At 41.0% G+C, this 26632-nt stretch overlaps 2 protein-coding genes across 14 annotated transcripts in view; one reads left to right on the top strand and one right to left on the bottom strand.

The window, feature by feature from the left end:
* LOC309711816 (uncharacterized protein) overlaps positions 1–26632 on the top strand; it is a 304239-nt gene that overhangs the window by 155422 nt on the left and 122185 nt on the right. The gene's annotated exons all lie outside the window — the stretch shown is intronic.
* fnbp1b (formin binding protein 1b) overlaps positions 1431–26632 on the bottom strand; it is a 55786-nt gene continuing 30584 nt past the window's right edge. For 4 of the 13 annotated variants that reach the window (XM_082541174.1, XM_082541171.1, XM_082541165.1 and 1 more), the window contains exons 6-17: positions 26001–26105; positions 22134–22262; positions 21427–21573; positions 18562–18753; positions 16803–16991; positions 12115–12129; positions 11775–11810; positions 9284–9393; positions 9065–9197; positions 8526–8647; positions 8243–8400; positions 4023–6874 (exon numbers count right to left, since the gene is read on the bottom strand). In XM_082541174.1, coding sequence (XP_082397300.1) covers positions 6696–6874; positions 8243–8400; positions 8526–8647; positions 9065–9197; positions 9284–9393; positions 11775–11810; positions 12115–12129; positions 16803–16991; positions 18562–18753; positions 21427–21573; positions 22134–22262; positions 26001–26105 — 1515 coding nt within the window. In that variant the 3' untranslated portion in view covers positions 4023–6695. The other 9 variants (XM_082541176.1, XM_082541177.1, XM_082541172.1 and 6 more) reach the window with 8 other exon arrangements.

Below are 26632 nucleotides of genomic sequence, written 5' to 3'. Positions count from 1 at the left end.
GAGTAAACACAACATGATCCAAACTGAGGTCTGTCCAGTGAGCACTAAACATAATTCAAGAACCATCTGCGTTTTATTTTTCAGCTCCATCCCTGAAAAATACTTCCTTTTTTTCCAGCACTGTTGCTGAAAAATAAGGCAATAAAAAGTGTAACACTCCCAACCATTCAAGTGACATTACCATAGCTGAGAATGGAGCACGACTACCCTCTGCTGGACGAGATGTGGGACTGCATCTGGAGCTAAAAAGGAAAGTTTTTGATATACAAAGCTTTGTGTAACCACAGTGCAGTGTGGCATGGGGGCGGGGGGCTTAGCAATGCAAGTGTGCTCAGGCTATGTTGCAGTTGTACATATTAGCACACAGATTCCAAACCGGGCTACACGTTGCCCAGTGGACCACTGCACAGTGGGGTCGGATATAGGGCCAAATGCTGAATGTTAAAGCCATGTATGAGTTGTAAAAACTGCTGTTACCACTACAGGTAAGCAAATCTGTGTTAGCATTAAAATTGCTTGCGAAGCTAAACAAATAAGCAGCAAAAATTGTTGAAATTATGAATAGAAATATGGAATATTTTACCAAAGACGTGAATGACATGGCTATAGCCGTCTTGAAATATTAGCTTTATGTGAAGTGTGGATTACCATCAGTAATCACGGGTAAACAGCTGTCGTCAATAAACATAAAGAACTGTTTGAGCGCAACTAAAGTCACAAATTAATGGCAGCTTGCTAACCAGCAATGTCTGACTGTAGTAAATGGTAAACTGAAAGCAGTCCAGAGACCAGACTGAAAAATGAGTTCAGCGTTTGTTGAACACATGTGAACATGAGAGGAGGGGTGGATGAAAGGGTTTAAAGCTGACAGACCTCTGGGGGGCATGAGTAGCTTTGGGTACACCACTGCTGTAAAAGAGACTTGTAAAAGGTAGTGTTGCCTTTTCTGATAGTAGATGACTAAATCCAAATGTTGTGCCTTTAATCATAGGAATGGTTGATGTATTCATTAAAATGACTAATAATATAATAAATTATCCACATTTGTATGGTGAACAGCAGAGTAAGAAAAAGTCAGTTAACTGGTTTCACATTTGGATTGTTGTTCCAACAAAGAAGAAATATGAGCAAGTCATTCTTTGCCCTCACAACTTGTAATGCTTTTGTCATTTTTTATCCTTGCATCATTTTAATGGGCTAAATTATTAAAACACGAGTATAAAAATGACAAAAAGAATCTTTAGTTATAAAACAAAGTGTGTTACAAGTGGTCTGTGTTAAGAGTAATTAAATCATAAAGCCCTGCCATCACACTTTATCTGTCTCCATTCACATTGTGTTTTATGGTTCAAGTTGCTGATGCAGTTAATGGTGATTGATGTGACTTTTGTGGCTCATCGAGAGAAGAAAAACAAGCAGACAATACACCGTTTACTCTCCAGGCATATTTAATTGGCACAGTAAACACAATACAAAGTATTCAGTGCTCCAAAACACAAGCATGTGGCCTACCGAATGGAACACAAACGAAAAAGTGCAAAAACACACCATCTGGTAGACCTTACAAAGGAAAAGAAGTCTTACTTTGCAAAGCAGATAAAGTAATGGTAAGACTCTCCATAGTTAAAATAGATGTTTTCCTTTTTAAACTTTATTTATATACTCATATATATTTTCTCTAATTCCATCACGCCATTTCCACTGTACACGTGGGTTATTCTGGGGCATCGACAGAAAAGGTTTGTGGTGGTTTCGTGTCAGAGCAAAGCCTGCCCTAAAGCTACTCTGCCTCATCGGATTTAATCATATCATTTGCCAGACATTGTTTGATCACCGTGATGTGTGAAGCGATGAGAGGGGCGAAAGCAAACGTGGTATTTGATTCAGCAGGGATTTGATCATTCCTTACATCGGCAGTCCAAATGATCAGTACGTCCATCATTCCTCCACACGGGGAGTGTTCATAAAATTCTGCATTAGACAAATATACGATGGCTTCATCCAAAACATAAAAACAATGTAACGGTTACTCATGTTTGCAGTTAAGGGATTTTAGTCCCATTCAGGTACAATAAGCAACAACATATCATTCCAGCTTTAAAAAAAGAAGAGAGGAAAAAAAAGGAAGAAAAAGAGAATCTTCACTCGTCATATATGAAACAAAAATGTTAAAAAATCACGTGCATTATGTGCCATTGAGCAGGGGGAATCAGTGGACATCATTTCTCTACCCTGACAGTTTCATGATTAGAAATTTGCCCCCTCGAGATAATCACATCTTCGTCTCCTCACCATACCACAGCGAACGTCAGCATCGTTCCTCCTCTCAGTGAAACCTGGTTAAGGCCCAAAACGGGTGATGATCGGCGTGTTGTCACATTTCAGTCAAAAACTCACAGGAAAACGATCACAGTATATTTTCATATACAGTAGACAGTAGGTGGAGCTTGTTACAAACATCGGGTGTAACTCATATCTTCATAGGCTTCATTTTTGGGTGCTGCTTGGACCAAGTGGAGCCACTTCCACAAGGTGATTAACTTTAAACTAACAACTTGCATTAGACGCTCTGATCAAAACATAGCAAACTAACACTTCTCATACGTACTGTACTTACAAAAAAACAAAACAACCTTGACCTATCTATGCATGAGATCATTCAGGAAAAAAGAAAAAAACAAAAAACATAATGACACTTTGGGTTCCTATCGTCCTTTTTTGTGATTAAACTACACAAATTTGAGATCACTTACTTTCTGTTAAAAACAGGGAAACATGCTTTCTGAACAGATGACTGAAAAAACATGTACGTAATTAAAAAAAAGAAGAAAAAAAAAGACCCACAGGCACCAAACCCAAACAATAGCATTCAGGTTAATTCAAACAGTATGACTAGGCAATGAGGGTTAACTGAACTTAAAGGCTGGAGGGAAGGGGCGTAAGCAGGCTTAACACCCCCACCGCCTCTTCCAACCCGCCAGCACAGGGGCGAGGAGGAAGACAGGGCAAGCATGCAGCACACCACAATGCTGAGGGACCCCCGCCCTGTTGCAAAAGAAAAGAAAAAACAAAAAAAGGCTTAAAGCAGCCAAGGGAGCTAGCCTGAGCCGCCATAGCCTGAGGGAGGGGGGAAGGGCTGTGGAGGTGAGGAAGGGGGTGGGGTGTGGTCAGAGAGAGGAACAGGCACCAGTGACAGAACAAGAAATGGCTGGATGGTATGGATGGTGGATGACACCATCATCTAGAGTTCTGCCCCTTCAGCTGGTCCTGGATATGTGGAAGTGATCTTGGTGAGGAGGAAAGTGGAAACTGTGACACAAAAGACCAACGACCACTGAGATCAAACGAACGTACATGAGAAGCACAGGAGACAAAGACAGATGATTAGCACCTTCAGTTCTTCTGATTCCAGTTAAGTGAAACCTGCAAATACAGAGCTGATTTAAGTGGAAGGCGTGAGTATGAGCATCTTGTGGCGTCAGATGAAGCTGGGATGATTCTGTCTCGAGTCAGTGAGCGAGCGAGCGTTTCATCCACCTGCTTCTTCTGTCCGTCCGCTCCTGTCGGTCTCCGTCCTGTCTCTGACCACACCCTCCTTCATGTATGTGTGTGTGTTTGTGTGTCACAGGGCAAAGGGAAGGAAAAAAGAGAAGTGGCAGAGCCAGGGAAGCCAGCAGCCTCAGTCATGACCGCACATGGTGCGAGCAGTTAGTTTCATTAAAAAGCAAAGCGTTGCTGCAAACAACATAAAGCCGTTTGTGTACTGCGGCTGTGACTGCTGAATGGGGGTTAAAAATGGAGAAGTTATGAGCACTAAATTTTCGATGCGTTCTGTCTAAACTTTTTCTTTTTGTTTGTTTGTTTGGAAAATTCAGATGCGTTCTAATCGGCCGTCTCTCTTTCTTTTAGACTCAGGTCATCTTTCTCTCTGACTCTGTGAGCATGTGAGGAACGTGGTGGTTTCTCCGAGGCTGCTTGCCCTGCCATTCCTCAGCCAGCCTCACACTTTTAGGAATCTGTAATTCAAAAAGGAAAATACAAACAACAAAAAATAACAAAAAGAAGAGTTAGCTTTAAAAAGAAGTGAAGACCAACCCATATATTCAGATATGGAGAGGAGGTCATTGCATTAAATATGAGACTACATTAAACTGGTACTACTACTGTATCTCCAAGAAAGACGTGTGTTGTACGACCTGAATTAACACAAACATGCATCTGTTTAACTAAAACCACTGGGCTTGAATGCATGTTAGAATGAAATGGCTGTACTATCACAACACGCTGTAATCCTGTTACGATAAAACTCCCACAAACGCCACAGCACACACCAAATTTCACAATTTCTGTGTGTTAAACCTGATGTAGAGTTACACCTCGCACATACGGCCATGCTATGGCTGTAACAAATCTTCAAAACTGATACAAGGGACCCTCCAACTCCCAAAATCATACTATATCTGGCCTGTAGTACTATTTTTAGATCTGTGGTGTCAAACATAAGACCAAGGGTCCAGAATCGGCCTGGCAAAGACTCCTAACCAGGCCCACTGGACAGCTTTGGAAATTTCTTTATAAGTTTTCCAGCTTAATCTTTAATGATAAAAAACAGCCTATAACTATTCACACTACACTAAAGTAATTCGGTTATAGAAAAAAAAATGAAATGACAGAAACGTTTTGTTTTGGTTTTTTTAATGTGTATACAGTAAAAAAAAAAAAAAAAAGGTATTTTCTGTGAATTAACAAAAGAAAAATGCTATTAATTACAGGGCAGCCAATGTGCTACACCTAAAACTTTTTCTGTAATTTGTTTCTTACCATTTAAGCCCAAAGAGTCATTCTAACAGATTTCTGTCATTTACTACAGCAGCTTTTCTTTATTATGTACAAAAAACTGAGATGTCCCGTTGAAATTGCACCTTATTTAAAAAAATTATATTAAGATATCTCAAAGTTTAAATGTTTAATTTGACTTTTTTTTACACTTACAGAAAGAGGAGTAGAATGGGTATGCAGCTATATGTGGTCCACAGTGTGAAATGCTTTTGTCATCCCTGATCTAGACTGTTTTGGTGCGAGCAGATTTATGTAAAACCCGTTTACCTAAACTGTCTCACTGGGCATTCATAGCAGAGTGACAGCATGTACGATCGTGGCTCAGGAGTTAGTAGTTCGTCTTGGAATCGGAAGGTTGCCGGTTCGAGCTCGGACAGTCTCGGTCGTTGTGTTCTTAGGCAAGACACTTCACCCTACTGGTGGTGGTCAGAGGGCACGGTGGCGCCAGTGACTGGCAGCCTCGCCTCTGTCAGTGCAGCTGTGGCTGTAGCTACAATGTAGCTTGCCATCACCAGTGTGTGAATGGGTGGATGACTGAATGTGGGGTAAAGCGCTATACAAATACAGGCCATTTACCATTTACATCAATGGTGCCCCCCTCTGCTAATGTTAGCTAGCTGCATGGTTTTTACAGTTAGTGGATGTAGTTGCACAGTAAGAAAATAGCACTAGAGGCCAGAGGAAAAATGTGTAAATTCTATTTTGAGGTGAGTTGTGTCTTTAAAAGAGTGAGAGTGATTTTTGAGAGAGCCCTGATCTTGGAAAAGAGTAACAGAGCACTGAAATGACCTAGAGGCTACACACACACCATGCTTTTAGTGTAAACACTTCAGAGACCGATGCAAACAAACCACAAAGCTTTAGAGTCATGACCAGCTCCATATCCCAGCTCAGCCTCACCATACATAGTTTACTTCAGCTAATACTTCAGTCCTTTATTCTTTTACCACTGGCCTGCAAAAAAGGACCAGAACAGCCCAACACTGTCATTATCAAAAGGTGAATTTAGAAAAAGGAAACATTATAAGGCGGCTATTAATGTTATTAAACTGGACAATATTTTAAAAAATGACCCCTTACAGGGGAAAATAACTTGTTCTTGTTGTAACAACACTGTAATTTATCTAGAGCATGCAACACTTGAGAGGCAGCAGCATGATTTTTAATCTAGTTTAACCTACAAAAATATCTCTTGATATGTCTTCATACTGTACAGCTGATTTAAATTACATTTGCTTGATTGCACATTGAGCATTCTTTCTTTTTAGGTACGTCAAGTGACCAAAACACAATAACGTCTAAAAATGTAACTTTGAGTTGATGGTCACTGCCTCTTCACATGGTGCTTACATTCACTCAGCTGATTTATCACCACACAGATTCAGCTTTGGCCACAGTTCTGGCTCAAAGTCTTAATTAACAGTGTTTTTATTTGAGTAGAATATTGTTATTCAACATTTTAAAACCTAAAAGAAAATCAAATACTGAATGTCTCAAATATACAGGTGATCACTGTTAGGTGCTGATTTGCGCCATCATGAGCTTTGAGTGTGCCATGTTTTATTTTCAATGACCACTAGGTGGCACTGCCGTGAATAAGAGAGGCTTCACCTCAAACACTTCTTAGACATGATATCTGATTGGCACAGCTCACGCTACCAGAAACAACTTTTCCAACTGTTATGAGGCACAATGGACAAATCCGATTGCTCCTTCTTTGTGGAGCGGCGTGAAGTGTCTGTGTGTGTGTGTGTGTGTCTGAACTAGCATCTATAATCTCTGTAACTTGCCCCATTCGTTCAGCACGTGAATGGAATACAGAGTAACAAAAACTGTCATAGCAAGAACTTGCTGAGTTAAATGTATGTCATAGCACCTTTGGCATTCGTTTCCAAAAACACTTCAACGTAGGATGTGGGCACGTATCCTTCCTCATCCTCGTTCCTCCGCACGCGTGTCCAGCCATCTCCTTTGTCTTCTTCTATGACGTACAACAGCTCACCCTCAGCCACGGAGATGGTGCCCTCATTGTGACCTGCAGGAGAGAACAGCCGCAAACCAACAGAAGATAAGAACGCTGGCTTTGTATATTAATAGGAACCATGTTGATTAGTAGCGCACTTTGAAAATCAGAGATGCAAGAAAAGAGGAAGCAAAACCAGATGCTGTACAGCAGGGATATAGTCAGAGACTACTTGTAGAAACTCCACAGGCACTTTAACATGTCCTGAGTCAACATATATGAATAAGCACAGGTAGTTTTAACAATTAGTAGTGCTTCATGTGATCCACCCATTTTAACAGAAATTCTAAATTTAATCTATTTCTGAAAAGTAAACATTTATGGATACATTAGTTAGGAAAGTGTTACTCAGTGTAAGCCCCTCTTATTCAGTTTTGGAGCTGGGGGGCTGGGGTTGGGGAGCCAAGATGTTTGAGGCCCTACAAAAAACCATAACCAGATAATTAAGGGAATACAACTCCAAGATGAACGTTATTGTGTTACAGTTTATTTGTTTTTTGTGATGTCGTTATGTGGTTAAACTTTGCTGCTTTGTTAAATGTTGTGCTTTGCTCAAGTAGATCTCAATAGACCAGATTCCAGTAAGTTTAATCTTTTACGCTGTACTTGCGTAACACAATTATGTGGAAACCTTATCTGTAATCAAATTGCTTTTTTGAGAGTACACTCCTTTTTTACTTTTGAACAAATGTTTGAGTATGAAGGTTTTATGCCAAAACACAAGGTATACAGGGCGGTGAGCTCTCTGGAAATATGTGTAACTGTAATTCATTTACGTGACTGTAATCTGCAACAGTAGGGACTGGGGTTATTCCTGGGACTTTTCTCTCATTTCTTGTTGCCAGTAGGGCGGGTAGCATTTGGTTATGTAGCCTTGCTGAAAGAAAAACCCTCCAGAATGACTGAATGACTGCAGTATTACAGAATTACTTTATTACTGCTATTCTAATATTCATGATTATGACTCATCAAAGGTCTGAAAAACTGAAAAACTAGTTTAACCTATACAATGAACCACAATTTCACCGTTAACCCAGCAATCGCTACAGCTAAAGTAAGATAGATCTTTACCGCCTCTTTATATGCACTGAGCTTTATGTTTAGCAGCTTTGAATAATTTTCCAAATTTGATTTTGAAATAGTGCAACTGAGAAATGAGTGTATTTTTATTCATACTCCTCCACACATTTGAACACAAAGATCGCATCCCTACTCCTCCTCCTCATTCAGAGGAAACAAACTCCTCCACCCGTTTTCCATCAGACTCAGGTTCAGCTTATTTCCAGAAATAACGGGACCTCAGCAGCAGCCACCAGCCAACGAGCAGGCTTCATACTTACATTGACCGTTTTTATTTTAAACCAATGTGGCTGCAGTTACCTTCGAAGGGATACAAGGCTTTGCAGGTGCCGATGGTAGGCAGGACCTCCTCATCATCAAACTCGTCATCGAACTCCGTCGTGGTGGTTGGGGTGGGGATGGGTTGGGCTTTGACCTGAACCTCTGAATTCTGCTCCTCTGTGTAGCTGCCATCCGGGCTGCTCAGGGGCCAACACACACACAGTAAATATACTGTGAAAACACACATCGATTTCTTCCCAAAAAGTCATGTGTGTTACAAACTCTGGGTTCTGTGGCTGCTTTTTGCCAAAGTATACCATACCTCTCTCTGTCCTGTGCACAGTTGTTGCTCACTGTTGTGCTATTCTGGGTCTCATAGAGTCCGCTTTTCCGGTGTGAATCACTCTTAGACGGCATCCTCTCCTCCACCTCTGCTAACCAGCCCTGAAACACACGCAATCATTATTTGGCTCTAGCTTTTCATTTTTATTACATGACAACTTGGACGAATGACAACTTGAGGAATTCTTTTTATCTGTGATAACTTTACATTCGGCAAGGACCTAGCACAGAACGAACACCTCATCCTTGCATTCCCCCATTTATTTACACGGTTAAACCAGGCCATTGTTCTGGGACTTCTCTCTCTGCACAGAGAACATGGAACATGCAGCCAATCCCTGCAGCTGCCTTGCATCTTCTCCTAATATGGATAAGCGACAGTCTTCTTTGGAATTACCCCAGCTGGAGATGTGTGTCTGAGCTCCTCATTATTTACTGTTTCAGATAAACCAAACAACACAGCCTTGCCAACATTAACACTCAAAAAGGAATAGGGGCTCAGACAGACACTGAACTTACCTCAAATTTCTGTACTTCAGACTGGAGCTTCTCAATGTTTTGACCTATTTCTGTTAGCCGGGGGTCCACACTGGCCGGGTCTCCCATCTGAGGGTTCTTTATATACACATCTTTCATCTTAGTCAAAGCATCTCTGGAAGAGCAAGTATTTGTAAGTCTTTGAGGCTTCAGAACAGAATGGAAAGATTTATAACGCTAGATTAAAACCCCTCTGAATACCTCTGGTCCATTTCTTTTTGTATGTCTTTACTCAGCTCATCGATCTTGCCCTGCAGCTTCTTCCTCCTCTGCTCTGGCGGCAGGTGACTGAAGTCCTCCGGTACAGAACCCTGAAAAAAAAAAATCACACCATGGAAACTTTTTTAAATACTCAAAGAAAATAACCAACTTCAGTAATCCTTTTTGTGCCTTAGCAGGAATCAGTTTTTGATAGGTGCAGTATCTCTCTCTGTTTTTGGGGTTTTTTCTATTTTTTTTTTAACCCTGTGAAACAAGACTCAGGGATAAATGGGTATCAGGGTAAATAAATGGAGCTCCTGTTAGGCTTTAACTGAATCACTGAAGGAGATACTGCAGCCGCTCTCTAACACACTCTGTGATATTTAGGATGTTTAGCTCTGTAGACTTGAGGCCTTTCACCTATTCAGTCGCCACACCTAATTTAGAGCTCTGTAAATGCAACGGAAATGTAATAACGTTTTGGCCACATCCTTTCATTGCATATAGTGTTTCAGGGTCAGCTAGCTAATGGATCTGTTCTCTGACAGGAACGGCTCTTTCTTAAAATGAAGGTTATATGAGCTGCAAGAGGTTGGCTTGACAGGAGTCATGTTTCCTGCTGAGACTGTAATACTGAATAGAATGAGTCATGCTGCTCCGCTGCCTCTCAGTCTTTCTGTAAACATCTGTAAACAAAGCATCAAAACTAATAAATAAATTGATCAGTAAGGATAAGGTAATTAACTAGCTGCTTCTGTAAGTCTTGGAATAACTCAGAAATGTTGGTACTGCAGTACAGCTTACTTGATACATGGTTTAATTTTTTGGACCCTATATATATATATATACTGCGTTCAAGCTACTATTGTTGTTTAAAAACAATTGACTATCCATAGGTTTTAATGATAGGATTTCGCAATAAGATGCAATGAGGCCTTTGTTTTATATTGTTACTCCATTTGGGGCAGCATTGTGGTTCAGTGAGTTTATGATTAGCTGGAAAAAAAGAACGAAAATAGTGACATATCGGCAGAAAATCTTTGAACTGTGTGGACTGAAGAGGTCAAGGCCTGTGATTGGATCTCATTGAGATGGGTCACAGTGGCACCACAGGAAATAAATGCTGGATCTACAGCCTGGAGGTCAGGATTCACATCACATGAGCCAGATAGTTACCACGGCAACCTTACCCCTTCTCCCCGTATCAGCATGCAACACTTAAAGGCATGCAACACAACAAAGATCTGTCAGTCAGCATGCAGGCATGTCATGCTCTCGTATCAGTGAAACATCACAGTACAGAAATGACTCATTAGTGTTTACGTATCCACGTATCCTCAGACTAGTGAGGCACTACGATCTAAATGTAAATTTATTCTACGTGATTAAATTTAATCAATAAACAAACTAAAACTATATGCAGGCATTTAGTAACTTGATGTTGTAGTCAATAAAGTTGATGGACTGTTAGAAAAGGTTCAAACTGATCAGTCTTATTTGACTCAGGCACTGACGTACAAAAACAAACCAAGCATATGCTGTAAAATGTCAACATTTTAAAAAAATTTTTTAAACTGTTTAAAATTTGCGAAAATGCACTTGTTGACTTTCTTTTCAGAAAAGAAACTCATGTCTGTACAAATATGCTTAACATAAAGACTGGAAGGACAGGGAAACGGCTGTCCAGAGGGGAAGATCTCCTCCTTTCTGCCTTGCATGAAGGGCGATACTCTGATGTTATGTTACATCAACTACTTCTTCTTTGAAGCTATGCACCATCCCATCAACACTCCCCCTGTGCAAAGCAACTTACAAATCAACATGGAGAGACACGACTCGGACTCATGTGGATTTTTGAAAATGAATTTTGCTTAATTATCCACTTAAAGCTTTTTAGTTTTGTTTGCCGGAAACACAAAGAGATTCTCTCTGATCCGCTTTGATACTAAAGGCGAGTCACAGGCAAAGCAGGCAGGCCATTTCTCCAACTGGGATATACCAGTTAGCCCTAAAAACAGATATGAGTTTCTCGTCTTATTGCCAATACCTAATTAGTCCATTTTGGGGTTTTTTTTTTCACATATTTAAACAGGTAAAACAGATAAAGTACTGTTAGAGAACTTTTAGGTTTTTCTGCATAAAGCCAGGACAGCTGTTTCCCAGTACTTCCAGTGTGTATCACTATTATCCCTTAACACACCATAAAGTGAATGTTTCAAAATATGAAAAGGATTCCCAAAAGTATTAAACAATTTCACTAATCCTTATGTTTTGAGGAAATCCTCGCTAGTGTTAGATTTACAAACCACACACAAAAATATCAATAAATCAATAAATGGAACCGAAGTGGCATGCAGTGTAAGGACAGGAGCTCGCTTTCTACAGATCGGCAATTAGTATATGTTACAGGGACATACAATCAGCTGAGACAAGAAGGACTACGAGACAGACTAAAGGACAGACAAATAAAACACAGAGTAAATCTGATCACCTCAATGAGATTCCGGACGTGGGAATTGAGTGTGATCTGCATCACAGAGACCACAGACACATTTTGGGAGAGACAAAACGGGAACACAATCACAACATAAAAACAAACAAACAAACATAACACAAAAATGAGACAGCGACGTGAGTCTCAGGTCCATTGTTGTGTTACAGCAAAACTTAATTAATAATTAAATTAGATCCAAAACAAATAAAATGAGAAAAAAAAGAGCACACCAAAAAATCAGCGTACAGAACGTTATTGAGACTGTGTTACTGGGACGACGTCACATGCGTGCTATGGTCATGCCGCTACGGTCGTGCAGTTATACGGTCATGCTTACCAGCTTGAGAGAAAGCTTCATGGGGGGAGAAGAGAGAAAAATGGCGAAGAGCAGGAGAGAGAAACAGACAACAGATAAAAGTCAACATGAGGAGAATATTACGGCCATTTGTTTTATTTTCCTTTCAACAAAAATAGTTTTATAATAATGTTTTACTCTGCCAGACTTCACCATAAAAGGAAAAGAGGGTAAAGTAGTTAAAACTTCAAGAATCTGATTTATATACTAGCTGTGTAATTACAAAAAAAGCTCTATCAGAAACGATTTTAGCTACTAAGACCCCGCTCTTTTTTTTCATGTGGTGAAGTTTAACATTTCTAACATGATGAATTCATGAGAAATGGGAAGAAAAGTTGGCTAACAGGCCAACCTACTGCAAAAGCATGAAGTCACTGAGAAAAATTAAGGGAAGACAGATGCAAATTAAGAAGTAGAGGGAGAATGACAACGACGACAGAGGACAATGTACCCTTTACTTCTTGATCCCGCTCTGCTGCCTACACAATGACACACAGGGCACAGCAGAGGGCGCCAAAAGCATGTTACCACATTAGCAGGTCCATATGTTGACATGGAGGCAGATACTGTACACAGACAAACTGGAGAGATGCTTTCAGAAACCAAATATTCACACTCGTGAAGAACAGCTTAGAAATAGATGGGTCTCTAAATTTTGCAAACTCAAGTGGCTCAGTGAAAGCCAAAAATTAAAACAGCGATAGAATTTGGCGAGGGACTTTGGAGAGGATATGGTTCTGAATACAAAGAACAGAGCAGGTTAACAACAACAACTGGTTGGTAGAGCCAGAGCAGATGACTTGTAATCCTGTTAAAAGGTCACATGCTGGTGCACCGAGGAGCTCTACTCACTTAGATCCACTAATCAAGTCATCCACCTGTGAATGGCCTTTTATGGTCATTGCTATGTGATCCCCCCCCCACCCCACACACACACACACACACACACCTTCACATGTATAAAAACTACTTTGTAGAAGTGCAGGCAAAGACACAGGCCTTTGCTTCTGTCACCGGTGGGTCATATATGGACTTTGTATCCGGAAATGAAAAAGAGAAATTTTTGTCTGAAAGTTGATAAAAACTGAAGTGAAAGAATCAAGTAAAGCTGGTCCAAAAGATCCTTTCATATTCTTTCTCACAATTTAAATAAAAGCTATGTTTGATGTTTTTGTGAAATTAAAATGTTTATAGAATAATTAGCTAAAAAGTCTAAGCTGGTCTGCTTCTGTACGACACATTATACTCCAATTTTATGCTCCCTTTCTAACAACAGGCCAGAAAAAAATGTGAAAATTAGCCTTTTAAGCTAGCTTCGACTTTTGCATTCATCATTGCATTGAGGACTTGTTTTCCTTTGAACAAAACTGTTTGCACTCATCAGCCTGGCTTTCAGGATTTCTCAGCGCTACCTGACGAGCAGCATAACTTCTTTTCTGCTGTCGGTTGCTTTCGGTTTTGTTTACAGTGGGTTTCCTATAAATTAGCAGCTTGAGTCAATAACTGCTGTTCATTTTTACATTTATGTCTCTAGCTGTTTGTTTTATTACTAAGTTTATGTGTGATTTATCATGGGACCACTTAAAAGCTGCAGCTTTCCGTAAAGAGCGTTTTAGATTTGTTCTTGAGACAGACACAGATCAACAGTTATATTACAGACAGATAACACTGCTGCACTATGGCACACCAGCACAAAGAAAGCCCCAGAGGGGTAAATTCTGGGTACTGTAAGCTGGACCCAGACCCAAAGTGTAACCAGCACCTCGTGTCATACAGCCACATGAGGTTTAATAAGTAAAGAGCGGTAATTCCTCAGTATCATAAATAGCGTCCTTATAACTCTCACATCCTCAGGTGCTTGTGACACTTTGTGAATTGACCCCTTGTAGATGCTCAGTGGGGAAGCCCTGAAACAGCTGCGAGACACAGCAGACCCCAAGCTGGCACATGTGATGAGGGATGAAGTCATCATTTTCTAAAATCATTCTTCCGACTCTGCACATGTCACAACCATGTGATCAATACTGAGCCAAACACAGACACTAGCCTCCTTTGTGAGCATGTTTTGCTTCATTAATGGTGAAAATTTCCTCAGACAATTATTAATGAGGCTACTGCCTGTGTTATACATGGCTTTTACTAATCACACACATCCACAACTATTCAATGTTTATACACGCCAAATACACACCTGTTGTCTCTCTCTCTCACACACACACACACACACACACACACACACACACACACACACACACACACATCTGGTGTGGTGCTCACTGAAGCCGAACACACACACGCACACGCACGCACGCACGCACGCACGCACACACACACACTTACAACATATTGCCTTGCTTCAAAAGCATACGTGGGTCTGCCCAGAGTCCTCTTCATTAGCTCTTTGTGATAAATGAGAGAGCGCGGAGATTGTTGCTGTGTGGTCATCAGAGAGAATAAAGCTTTGTCAATAAGAACTTGGGAAACAACACTGATGTGCTTGAGCTCTTATACTGTATGCTGCCTTAATTTGACTCTCAAGACACAGACGCATTTTCTTTTTTCTCAGAAGCAACACACGTGCACGCACACATACAGTGACTGGGGATGAATTAGACATCTCATATGCAGTGCACACAAGCTCTCCTGCAGGTGTAGACATCCTGCCATTGCGCGGAGACACAACACCCCACCCCCACAGACACGACTACAGCAACACTTGTGTATTTTATTTGTTTTCCTACAGCTGTAATGACAGAATGTGACTGTAAGAGATTTTATTGGTGGATTTTCAAACAGGGATTATGCTGGAGTTACATTTGAGTCTTTTCAAGACAATAACCAAGGGAAAGTAATTATTTAGTATATTATATTACTTTTTAGGTTAAACATTTTCTGAATCAAATTAAATGCTGTGTACCCATATACGCAACACAAAAAGGATGGATGGATTAAGCAATGATAAATGGTTTTTATCATGTAGGGCTTTAGGCAAATTACCTTTTCCCATTATGACATGGTGAGCTCCCTACTCTAGCTCTCCAAAGCCTTCTGCACATGCACTGTCTTCTGTCACGATACCACTTTTTGATTCAGTGAGTAACATCGCTGAGAGGTCACAGGCACGTACAAAACCACATCTTAACATTACCACATACGTTAGTCCAATATATTTAGACTTCCTACAGACTTATGATGATGACCCTAGTTTGAAAAGACAGTAGAAGAAAAAGGAAGAGAAAATAAGCCTTTTACCTCCAAATGGTGATGAAGTGCTTGTTACCATGGTTACCTACATTTTTGATGTTTTATTAGATTTATTCCAAAAAGAAAGCAATATTTTAACACGGTAATCTACATCAACCAGCATCTAAACACAGAAAATAAACTTCCACTAGATGTAAAAACACCTACAGATCAATTCAATGCACCCTCGTTAGGAATGGAAAGCAGTACTGATGAATTTAAAGATCTCCACAAGGCTTTCCGGTCTGATAAAGCTTTTAACCTTTAAACCTTTATTCAGCCTTTCTTATACCATGAAATGTTAGAATAAGGTCAAACTTCAGTTTAATCTGTGCATAGTTGAAAACAATGCATCTGATTTAACTCTTTTTATCAGTCTTCTCATGAGCTGTTGCAACACATCCGCTTTTAGAAACATGCACTTCCTGATAGACCTGCTCGAAAGAAATACGCACTTCCCTCTGCACTGCCTCATTTGAATCATTTCCTCTTCGATACTCACACACTGCACTACTGCAACACATTGTTCTTTTGCCTTTTCAGACGTCATGTTAGCACCAATTCAAACCAATGTTTTTACTCTGAACTGCTTCCATTTCAAATTATGAGCATAAACAAAAAAACGATATTTGTGGAGTCCGGAAGGAACATTGGGAGTTACAGCCCATTCCTGAGGTCACGGACAACTGGAGAGTGAAGTAAGAAAGGACAGGAAAGCATGCTGTGACCTTCCCCAGCAACTGTCGCCTGTATCTCTACAAAACACGCACTGGACTTTAGAGCAGAAATTGTGATGACACACACAAGGGCACTGGAGAGGTGCTGATAAAACCATCCCTCAGGAAGTTGTCTAAACTTACTCTCCCACCATACCAATCGCTTGATTCATACTTGAAGGTTTAACCTTCTTCTTGGTTCCTAGCACGTGCAAAACCCAAAACAATCTGCCTCCAGCATAGACTGCAGAGAAGAGCACAGGGAGCAAGTGCAGTCTTCATGCTACTGCCAACACTGCTTAGGCTCCTTAGTTTCTGTCAGAAGGGGAAGGTGGTAGAGAGGGACTGTCATTGTGAGCACAGTTAATCTGAAGAATGAAGGGACAAGATGAAGAGGCTGTTGGTGAGTAGGACACATACCATGGAGTCAATAGGTAATGGTAATGCTCTACAGAAGCATGCTAGAGAAGCACAAAAGCTGAGCACTGTATGAGTGAAGGTGGGACACTTGTTGGAGGTCGCGTTGCTTACACTTGATTGGTTACTGGCAACAGAAGTAATAATGATGCTGTAGCCATCATGACCATCCAAGAAAGCTCAGCACGTCTTTGGATTATTCACTCATACAGTGTAGCAGCCACACAGCTCAGGTACAGGTGTACAGACACACAAACACAGGCACAAAGCTGGCTTGGACACACACACACTTACCCCTCGCCTCAGGCTCCGGAGGCAGTGCATTTTGGGTTTGGAGGCCATGAAGTCGTTGAGGCGGTGGGAGAGGGGCTCCTTGTGCTGCTTGGGAGACTGGGGGTCGTTGGGAACAGCAGAGGGTGAGGGTGGGGATGAGGCTGGGGGGGCAGGTGGGGGCTGGTGGGGGGACGTTAACAGGGACATAAGCTACCAATAAGAGAGGGAGCCGTGACGGAGAGGAAGAGGAAAAACGTGGAAGAAGAAGAAGAAGAAGAAGAAGGGGTCGAGAATCCAACGAAAAAAGACAAAGGAGGAAAAGGAGGAGGGAACACAAAACAAAATAAATAAGCCTCCTACAAATATTAAAAAATAAACACACGCAACAGAAAACCCAAAGGAACATAAAAGACAACCAAAGGGATGTCAAACCCAGAGTAGCAGTTATGTTGTGGGAAAAAATAAACTGTTCAACACATAAAACATAAAAAAATTAAAGAATTAAAAAGAACAAAATGACCAGAGTGAGTAGAAAGCGCACAAACGTGTTAAAGCAAGCAGATGCACAAAGCAAACAGCGAAGAGTTTCAAAGCGCATGCCGGCTTCCATTTTAGAAACCACCGTTTGAGTTTTGTTTTTTTACTTTCCCAACCTCGTCAACATGCCAGCTAAGACGAGTAATTCACCACATCCCCGAGGATAACAGCTGCTGAATTTGAGGCCATCATCAGCCTAATCTAATTGCTTATTGCGGCTCTAAAACATCTGACTGCATAATTCATCAACCAGCAGTTAAGGAGAGAGAGTGAAGCAGTGATGAGTTTTAGGATACCACATGATGCACATTGCACATGCACTGGTGCGCGATTAAGAAATCTTTTTTTTTTATTCTGTAAACCAATATTGTTTTTGTGTTTCTGTTGGCATGCATGTGTCCTTGTGTGCATGTACAGTGTAAATACCTCTCTGTACACTATGCTCCCAAATTCTGCCTTTATAAGTTTGCCTTAATTTTGGGAGGTTGCACCATTTTCTGCACACCAGGGTTTCTCATGTAGCATTGCACAAACTCGCTTTCTCCCTCACCCACACAGACGTGCACACACACACACGCGCACACACTCACAAACGATTGCTCAATCACACTCTGTTCTAATTCAATACCAACAGTGCCACCAGCCCATAAGACAGCCAGAGATCAGTCTTGATGTTTAGACACAGGAAGCTAAAGGAAGCTACTCAAGGATGATCAGTCAGTGGAAAAGTACTGAGGGAAGACTGTTACATCAGATCCAAGAGGAAGTTAATATCTGCCACTTGAGTCCGTTCATAGAGTGAAAAGTAGAAATATATTAGTGTGTGTTATGAAAGGGAGGCTCCAAAATCGGTGAGGGTGATTGCCAGGGGAGGAAACGGGTGGCAAATAATAACAACAAAAATGGCAATAATAACAGAGAACTAGCAATAAATTTCTGAAGTTAACATAGTGAACAAAAGTCAAAAAAATCTATTAAAAATATATAAATTTAATACAGAATCAACACCAAGACTGTAACACACACTACAAACACTGAACACATATATTTCTACAGCCACTAAATAAAAAGTCATAAGAACAAACATAATGGGACCTGTAATATCCCTCCACCCCAGCCCATATAAATCTCCTGAAAGTGCAAAGTGAGCTCCAGGCGAGGAAACTGCACCACAACTAGTGATGTTTTGCAATACGTTCGGGTGTAGCAGTGATTTTTGAGTAAGGTGTTCATTCATTGTTACCTTGTTCTTGTTCTTAATGAAAGGCCACAGTTTGCTTTTGGCCTTGACACCAGGCTTCTCTTTGCTCTCTTTGGTGTTGGACAGGCTGGTTTCAGATACTGTCCTCTTCATGGCCTGGCCATAGTCCTCAAACTCTACATCTCCTGGGGGCTCGAAACCGGACTTGAAGGACTCCACCACCTGCTTAGAGTCCTAGTGAGAGACGACAGTTGCAGCAGTTAGCAGAACCCTTAATCCTGGAACCTCTTTAATTGCGTCAACGACTTTTTCAAAGTAGCTTTTCAGATACCAAACAATAACTAAAGGGAGGGTCTTTGTTGTTTGAGAATGTCTCGAGCATCATAGGTCTGGTGATTATACGCAACACAAATGTGGCCCGGTGACTCAGTTGTTTATATCACTTTCTCTCTGATAACAATTCAAGAGTGTGTCAAGAAAGAAGAGAAGCTGGAATTACTCAGTTTGTGGCCTACAGAAGAAAGAGGAAAAGGCCTAAATCTGTCAGGCAGGAGTTATGAGCAAACACTGAGGTCGGGGATACAGCCAGGCTTCTCAGACACAGGAAGACGCACATTCATCAGTTGCAGTGCACACCAGCCTTTCTGAACTGATAATAGCAAAGGGTCTGGTTGGAGTTAGGATCAGGGGGTCAGAGATCTGCTCTTGTGTCCTCCATATGTGAGAGAAGAAGAAAAGAGGAAGAGTATCTGCCAGAGGAAAAGTAGCATGTGATGTGTTATTCCCTGCCGTTGTTTACTCCAGCACAGAATCATCTTCCTGGAGCCTAGCCAAGGACACACACATACACAGCTACACATACACAAACTATGTGATCCCTGCGGATGGTTTCGGGTTTTTTTGTCATACAGCAGGCAGCCAACATGTGACAGCTCAATATATCACACTTTTAAACACAGGCAAATGCTGCTCTCCTTTTACCTATTTAAATAATAAATAACTATAAGCAATGAGACACAACCTTAATCCTTGGTTTACGTTTTCTTTAAGGAATTGTCTGACATATTAGAAACTGCCTTGTTCTCTTTCCAGGAGAGATAAATGACAAGACTGATAAACCTCTCACATCTGCCTATGAAATATGAAGCCGCAGCAGCTGGCCAGCTTTCTAAACTTAGCATAAAGACTAGAAACGGGGCAAGATTTAACACATTAATGTGTGCGCTTTACAGCTACTCATAGCTAGCCTTTGTTACCATTTACCAGAGTTAGGCTACCTAACTCTGTGTTACTCTGTTCAACTAAAAACCATGTCTGTTAACCGGCATTCATCATCTTTAAGGTAAAAAATAACGGTGTTGAAGTTTGAATTTTATTCAGATCCACTTTAAACATATTTGAATAAAAAAGAGTAGCCAAAAAGGAAGCACTAAATGCCTAATTCTCTGTGACTTTTCGTAATATATTCTCAAAAACGCCTTCACTTGATAAATGCTCCTAAATATACGTGTCTTTCAGATTTCACATCCCCAGTGTGCAGCTCTGTCAGAAATGGTAATCCTACAGCCAAAATGGATATAATCCTAATGACACAATCACTCTTACTATTTCAGTCTTTATAAGTTTCCTTCCAAAACCACACATATTACACAATTGCTTTCACCAGGTGTGAAGTACATCTGTTGAGGGATTAATGGAATTTTCTGTCTAATATCAGCGTAATACCCCTTTAAGGAGGAGTATTTTTAACACAGAAAGCTAAAGAATTAGTGACATACAAGCTAAAGAAATGTATGTCACTAATTTTCCTTACTGTAAGAGGGGACTATAGTAATTGAATAAGCTTGTACAGCTTTTCTATTTACGACAAGGTCCTCCCACTTTGTTTGGAGAGGCGAGGTGTTTTCACCTTTTAACAAGTCCCCCAAGACTTCAACTACTTGTTGTTTAAGTGAAAGCATAATTGGGATTGTGTGGGTTGTCAGTGATAGACTGGCTGATTGAGTAATAACCCCCATACAGTGATGGGTTAACCAAGACCTGGTTAAGAGGTACATGTATATAGTATACATATATAGCTGGCAAGACACTAGGTGCAGACTGTGCAGAGGTGCTCCTGAGACAATCCAACATATAATAGTAGGGGTTCAAGATGCTAACAGGCAGGGCGTATATGGAATGCCATAACCAATTTTCTGGCATAGTATACAGGAACATCTCTGCTGAGTATAGCCTGGAAGTCTCAAGATGAAAATGGGATAACCCCCCCCAGGCCCCCAGAGTACGCTAAAACTCTGTGGGACTTCCAGATACAGACAGACAAACTGGTGATGGCTAACCAACTGGACATAGCAGTGGTGGACAAGCAGAGAGGACGACTGTAGTGACAGATACAGCTATACCGAGTGATAGCAACATCTGGAAGAAGGAACACAGCAAGCTCAAGAAGTAACAAAGGCTGAGAGAGGAGCTAGAGAAGATGTGCAGGATGAAGGTAAGAGTGGTCTCCATGGTAATGGAGCAGTAACCCCCAAGCTGGACCCAAGTTTGAAGGATAAAGACCACCCAGATATTATAATATATACAGAGAGAGGCTGTAGAGCAGCTGTATATGCTGTATATGCTTCTTCCACATGCTACCGAGGCCCTGTTTGTTAAATGAAGAAATTGTTTAATTGCCAGTATGTTTTGTTTCTTTAGACTTCAGTCATCCAAAAGATCTTCCAAGTTTTTCATTAGCAAAACCCACATTCTCCGATACTCAACCCACAAATGCATTTTCCTTACTATTGTGGCACCATTTAAGGGGAAATACACAGGCTTTTCAAGGTTATAGGATTTATTGCCAATTAGTATTGTTACCACAAGGAAATAATTGACTAAATGGATAAATAGACAGATACTCACAGCCTTGGGCTCAATGGACTCGGCAGCATTTGTCATGCCATCTAAACATTTTCCCACAATGGGCAGCACCTGGCGATCCACGTCTGCAAATGTCTTCATGCACACTGATATCCTCTCAATTCTTTTCTCCTCCATGTCTTGAAGTTTCTACAGTTCGATACAAGCATATTTATACATAAACAAAAGTGTGGGTAGAGTTTGACTGGAAAAAATCAAAAACCCTTTAATCTATCTCAAAGTGCTGTCTTTTGATGCTGTCTTTGATGGTCAGACCAAACAACACTGGAAATGGGAGCGCTCAAAAATCATGAACTTTACAAAACAGTGAATTCAAAGTCACAAACTTTGTAACTGTAAGATGAAGATAAGACAAAAATAACTGCACTTAAAATAAGGACTGCTTGCTTCTGTCAGTGTTTCCTGCATGACAAAAATGTAATTTTAGCAACAGACCTGCAGGGGGGGTTGAGTGTAGCGAGTTGCAAACAGCTTTGAATTCACAAGATAAAAGTGCATTACTGTGCAATCATTGGTTACGTGAGAAAAAACAGAAAAAACAGAAAAAAATGCAATAATTTTGGAGGTGTTAATATTCTCACGTGGGAAGAGTAAATAATTTCTATTTAATGGTGACACTGATGAACCAAAACCAGCTTTATGACAAATCGGCTGAGGTAAATCATACACTGCAGAGCTGTTGTATGTACCTGGAATATGTTGGGAATAATTGTATAGTAATGTTCATTCTGTTCCTTGTTGAACTTCTCCAGGTAGGCGGCGTATTCGCTCTTACTGTCACTAGCCATCTGGTGCCTCATCTGAGCTTGCTGTCGTGCCTGAAGAAAAAACACACACACAAGCACATATATCACAACCACATTCTCTTCACTAACCTCGTGTCCCCTGATGAAAACAGACCACAGACACAGCCAGAGCATAAAAACCTAAATGAGTCAACTATTTGTGTATATGAGCACTCATGCATATGTACACACATATTCACAGAGAGCTTGTGAATGCATATCTAAAGGTGCAATTCAGAGTTGTGAAGCAGCAACAGCCTTTGGCATTAGATTATATGTAGGGCAGAACAAACAAATAAAGAAGACGACAACAGCCTGCACAGGCTGCAGAATGGAGGGATTTGGATTTTCTCTGTCCGCCCCGTCTGGCCTGCCTCTGCTGTCGATAATGTTGATTATTTTAAGCTAGTCTAAGGGAAGGAAGGAAGGCAGTCAGAAATGCTGCAGGAGAGGCCTATTACGAATCTAAGCAGATGGAGATGAGATTATCTCAGCTAGACAGCCTGTGCGGGTTGTGTGTATGTGCGTTAGTGTTGCGTGCAGCTAAGTACTCCTATCTGTTTCCTCTTTCCATCAGACCTAAGGCCGTCCTCACATAAATACTGATTTCAATGGGTCATCTGTAACAAAGAGTTACCTCATGAACCTGTGATTGTGATCAGCATTTAATCTGCTGAAGGCTACACAGAAAAAAGAGCAGCTGTATAACTGTATGAGCCAGCCAAGGAAACATAACCCTGATCTCTCATAGTGAAGAGGAAACATTTAAAGGACCTCATCCAGTTTTCACCTACACACCGAACTAAGAGCAAGAGCAGAGTATCTCTAACTCACTGACTCATTTACTCACACACACACACACACACACACACACACACACACACACACACACACACACACACACACACAGAGTACATCGAGACACACGTCAGATACAAAGGTACATTATTTCCAGCACATGAGGGATGACAAATGATACCTCAGTGGAAAATGATTGGCTGTGAGTCACACAGCCTACGAAAGACAAGGAACGTGAAATCTAGAGAAAAGCTAAAAAGCACATGGAGAAGTCCAGCTGTTTAAATTCTAAACGCCAGCATGTGAGCATGCATTTAGCGTATGTGCTTTGCAAGTGTAGGTGCATGCAAAGTGTACTGAATGTGTTTAGAAATAATGAGGGTACGCGCTATCACCATGGTAACTTTGCCAGTGCTTCAAAACGAGTTGCTGTGCCTGCAGCCACATCACATCCTGTTGTCATTTTCTGGAAATTACCTGTTTTACTAGCTGTCACTAATGGGTATAAATACATATTTACACATTTCAAGTTATTTATCTAGCTGTCAAATGTGGATTTTAAAGAAGAGTTTGATGAAATAATGAGGATGTGGAACACAAACTGCATGAATGTTTATAAAGGTTTGACTTAGCATAATCAGCCTTTCTCTCATATTTCTTACACATAAAAATCAAGAGTGGGAAAGTGTACAGCAGCAGACAGCGCGATAAGCCACAGTCAGACAGGACAGGGCGTGGTAACAGACCTGGTTGAGGCTATGTGTCAGACTCTACAGGAGACCGTGTGTATATCGAGACACAAGTCGAGACAGTGTGTGTTCCGACAGATACGGGTTCTCTGCTCGCTGGACCTACCTTATGGAAACTTCGCTTCAAGGCATGGCATAAAATAAATTTACAAACACACACATACACACAAAAGAATTATTAGCTGTTTCTAGCTAAACAAGAAGTTGCTATAGATGCACTTCCTGCACCACCTCGAGAATCATCGCTAAAAAAGGAAGCTGGTATCAGAATAAACAAACACGATCACCACTAAAGTAGTGGGATTTTAAGCTGCTGTTCTCCGCTACTGGTAGAGGCTGAACAGTTGAGAGGAAGGCAATATGTTGTGTCCCTATACTTTATGACGGAGAATCCACAACAGGGAAGTCTGTCAGTGTGTGTGAGGGCCAGGGGTCCCTCAAAGAACCGTAACTGTGTTTGTGGATATCTGGGCTGCAAATCCAAACCCCTAATTAAGGGATTTGTTTGCCAGAGGTGGAGAGAGAACACTTAGAGGTTTGCTCCAGCTGTGCTTAAAACCACAAAACTCCAGCTCGACAAACAGCAGCTCTTTTGCATTAAGGGCACTGCATGACCGACAAAAGCATCTAGTTGAAGTGAACTTTCAAAATACATCTCTGTTAAATATTTAGCCAACTTAGCTGGAAAATACTGATTTGGACAGGTCAAAATATACATGACTCTTTCTCTGCTTTTCCTACCACCATGCCACCACCTATCTGTTCACCCCAAACCTCCTCATGGAGCAACATTTTTCACTATGACTAAAATGCAAACTAAGCTGTGGTTGTGACATTTCATCTGGGTACCTTTAAACTGTGCATGTATTTTGCAGCAAATGTAATAACGCAAGTGTCTAAGTGGCTATACTCTATATCTTAATAAGAACACTAAGCTCTGCTTTTTTGTACTTTTTGGAAGAAAAGTACCTGTTATAGAAAGACGCTGACAAGATCATCTTTCAGGTTTTCCTGAAAGATGAAGTAAAAAAGCAAGCCAAGTTCACCCAAATGATCCAAAGGAGAAGGACTAGGAGAGGACTAAAGCACAATTAAATGATATGTAATGTGAGAGATGTATTTAAATAAAAGGGCAATATCAGTGGTTTTAATGGGCTTGTCAAGTTAACTACGGTTCATACACTGTTCATGAACATTGCTTGCATATGTACCTATAATGTAAGATTAAGACTATTTTGTGAAGAATCTGGCATACTATGACACAGTTTATGTCCCCACTTTACAAACAGGCTGAACTCAAATAAAGTGAAAATCAAATGATCGTTTCATTTGCTGATATCATGTGCAATTTATGAATGTTGTGTGATAATAAACATAACTCTGATATGAGTTGTTGAAGCAACTCCTGCTTCAACAATAGATTCTTGAGCTGCTGTCTTTCCAGCTGAGTTCAGTGCTCTCTTAAGATGACTGTAGTTCTCTGGCTGCATGTCCAGAGTGTAGAAAGGCTCTTTATTCCAGCCTATATTTGCATAATAATCAGGTCTGAACTGTGTCAACTGTGAGCCTCAGCTCTGCTCCAACAGCTGATGAGCAGCAGGAACATGCGCTGCTGACCCATGATGCCTTGCGGGCGTGGGAGCTGTGTGGGTCTGAGATTTTGAGGGCTCTTTTAATTGGTCATGACAACAGGAAATGACATCAGCTACGGGCCCAGGAGACTGTGGGCTGCAAGTTCTGAGAATCGGATGATTGCGCCTTGTGATGATTTATTGAACAGGACATATAATCTCTAAAACAGCACACTACTTATTTAGTTTTTCACAGTCAAAAAGTAAAAACAAACCTACATGTATAAACCGAAAGACACATAAGAGAACCAAACCTTTTTATACTAAACAAAGATGTTTGGTGGCTGTTCTACATAGATAATCCAGACTTGTTGCTGCTATCAGCTTTGTTTAGCAGCAGATCACTGTGCTGCTGGGACAATGCCAGCTTCTTCGCACAGTTCCTGGCATCAAGAACGTCATCAGTCAGTCTTTGCTGTCTTTTAGGCTCATTGGAACGAGGACTCAGGATCGGGGCATAAAAGGGGGAATACGTGGAAAAGAAAATCGTGACAAAAAGGTTGCTAGGTGGGAGGGTGAGAAGCCCAGGCAGTCGTGTTAAGCATGAAGGGTACAGGGCAAGCTCATTGGATATGAGGTGACACAACACATACCTTTTCCACGTCAGCCTTAGTCACGTTAATGTCAGCATCCATCTTCTCAAAGTACTGCTGTGCTCTTTCTGCCTCTTTACACTCCCTCTCAAACCGTTTTTTACTCTGAAATAAGAGGGTTTAATGATTTAATGAGATCACACACATTACATCAGTCAATTCCTGCCACGAGCTATAGCAGAACGCTATATTACTTGACTTTTAAATAAGCACAGTAATGGACGTCATAATGTGTACGTGTACGTCAAATACATTTAAGGCCTGGCGTTGTGTGCAGCAGAGGTCAGTTTATGTCAACTGACACAGGAACAGGGTTTGTTAAAGTCTGCAGTCTGCAGATTAAACAAATGTTCATAGTGGTCATTTGTGTACAGAAAAACAAGCATTCATCCAACCCTCTTTCGACCCCTCTAACTGAACAATCAGTGTTTGTTGGGCTAGTGTGCACTCTGAACTATGCCTATCTGCCTCACATACAATGGTATCCATTGAGTGCACAGAGAAGTTTGAGAAGGACAAGGCATCTCTCTCACACGCTTTCTCTCCCCCGTCAAAGGGGCCAGCCAGAGATAAGAAGTAGTGTTCTGTGCAATTTCTCTTCGAGCTTCTTTACTACAAATACAAACAGAAAT

The sequence above is a fragment of the Aulonocara stuartgranti genome (assembly GCF_965226115.1).
Source record: "Aulonocara stuartgranti genome assembly, chromosome: 7".
Lineage (NCBI taxonomy): Eukaryota > Metazoa > Chordata > Actinopteri > Cichliformes > Cichlidae > Aulonocara > Aulonocara stuartgranti.
Note: the sequence above shows the minus strand (reverse complement) of the source record. Positions and strands in the feature narration are given on the sequence as shown.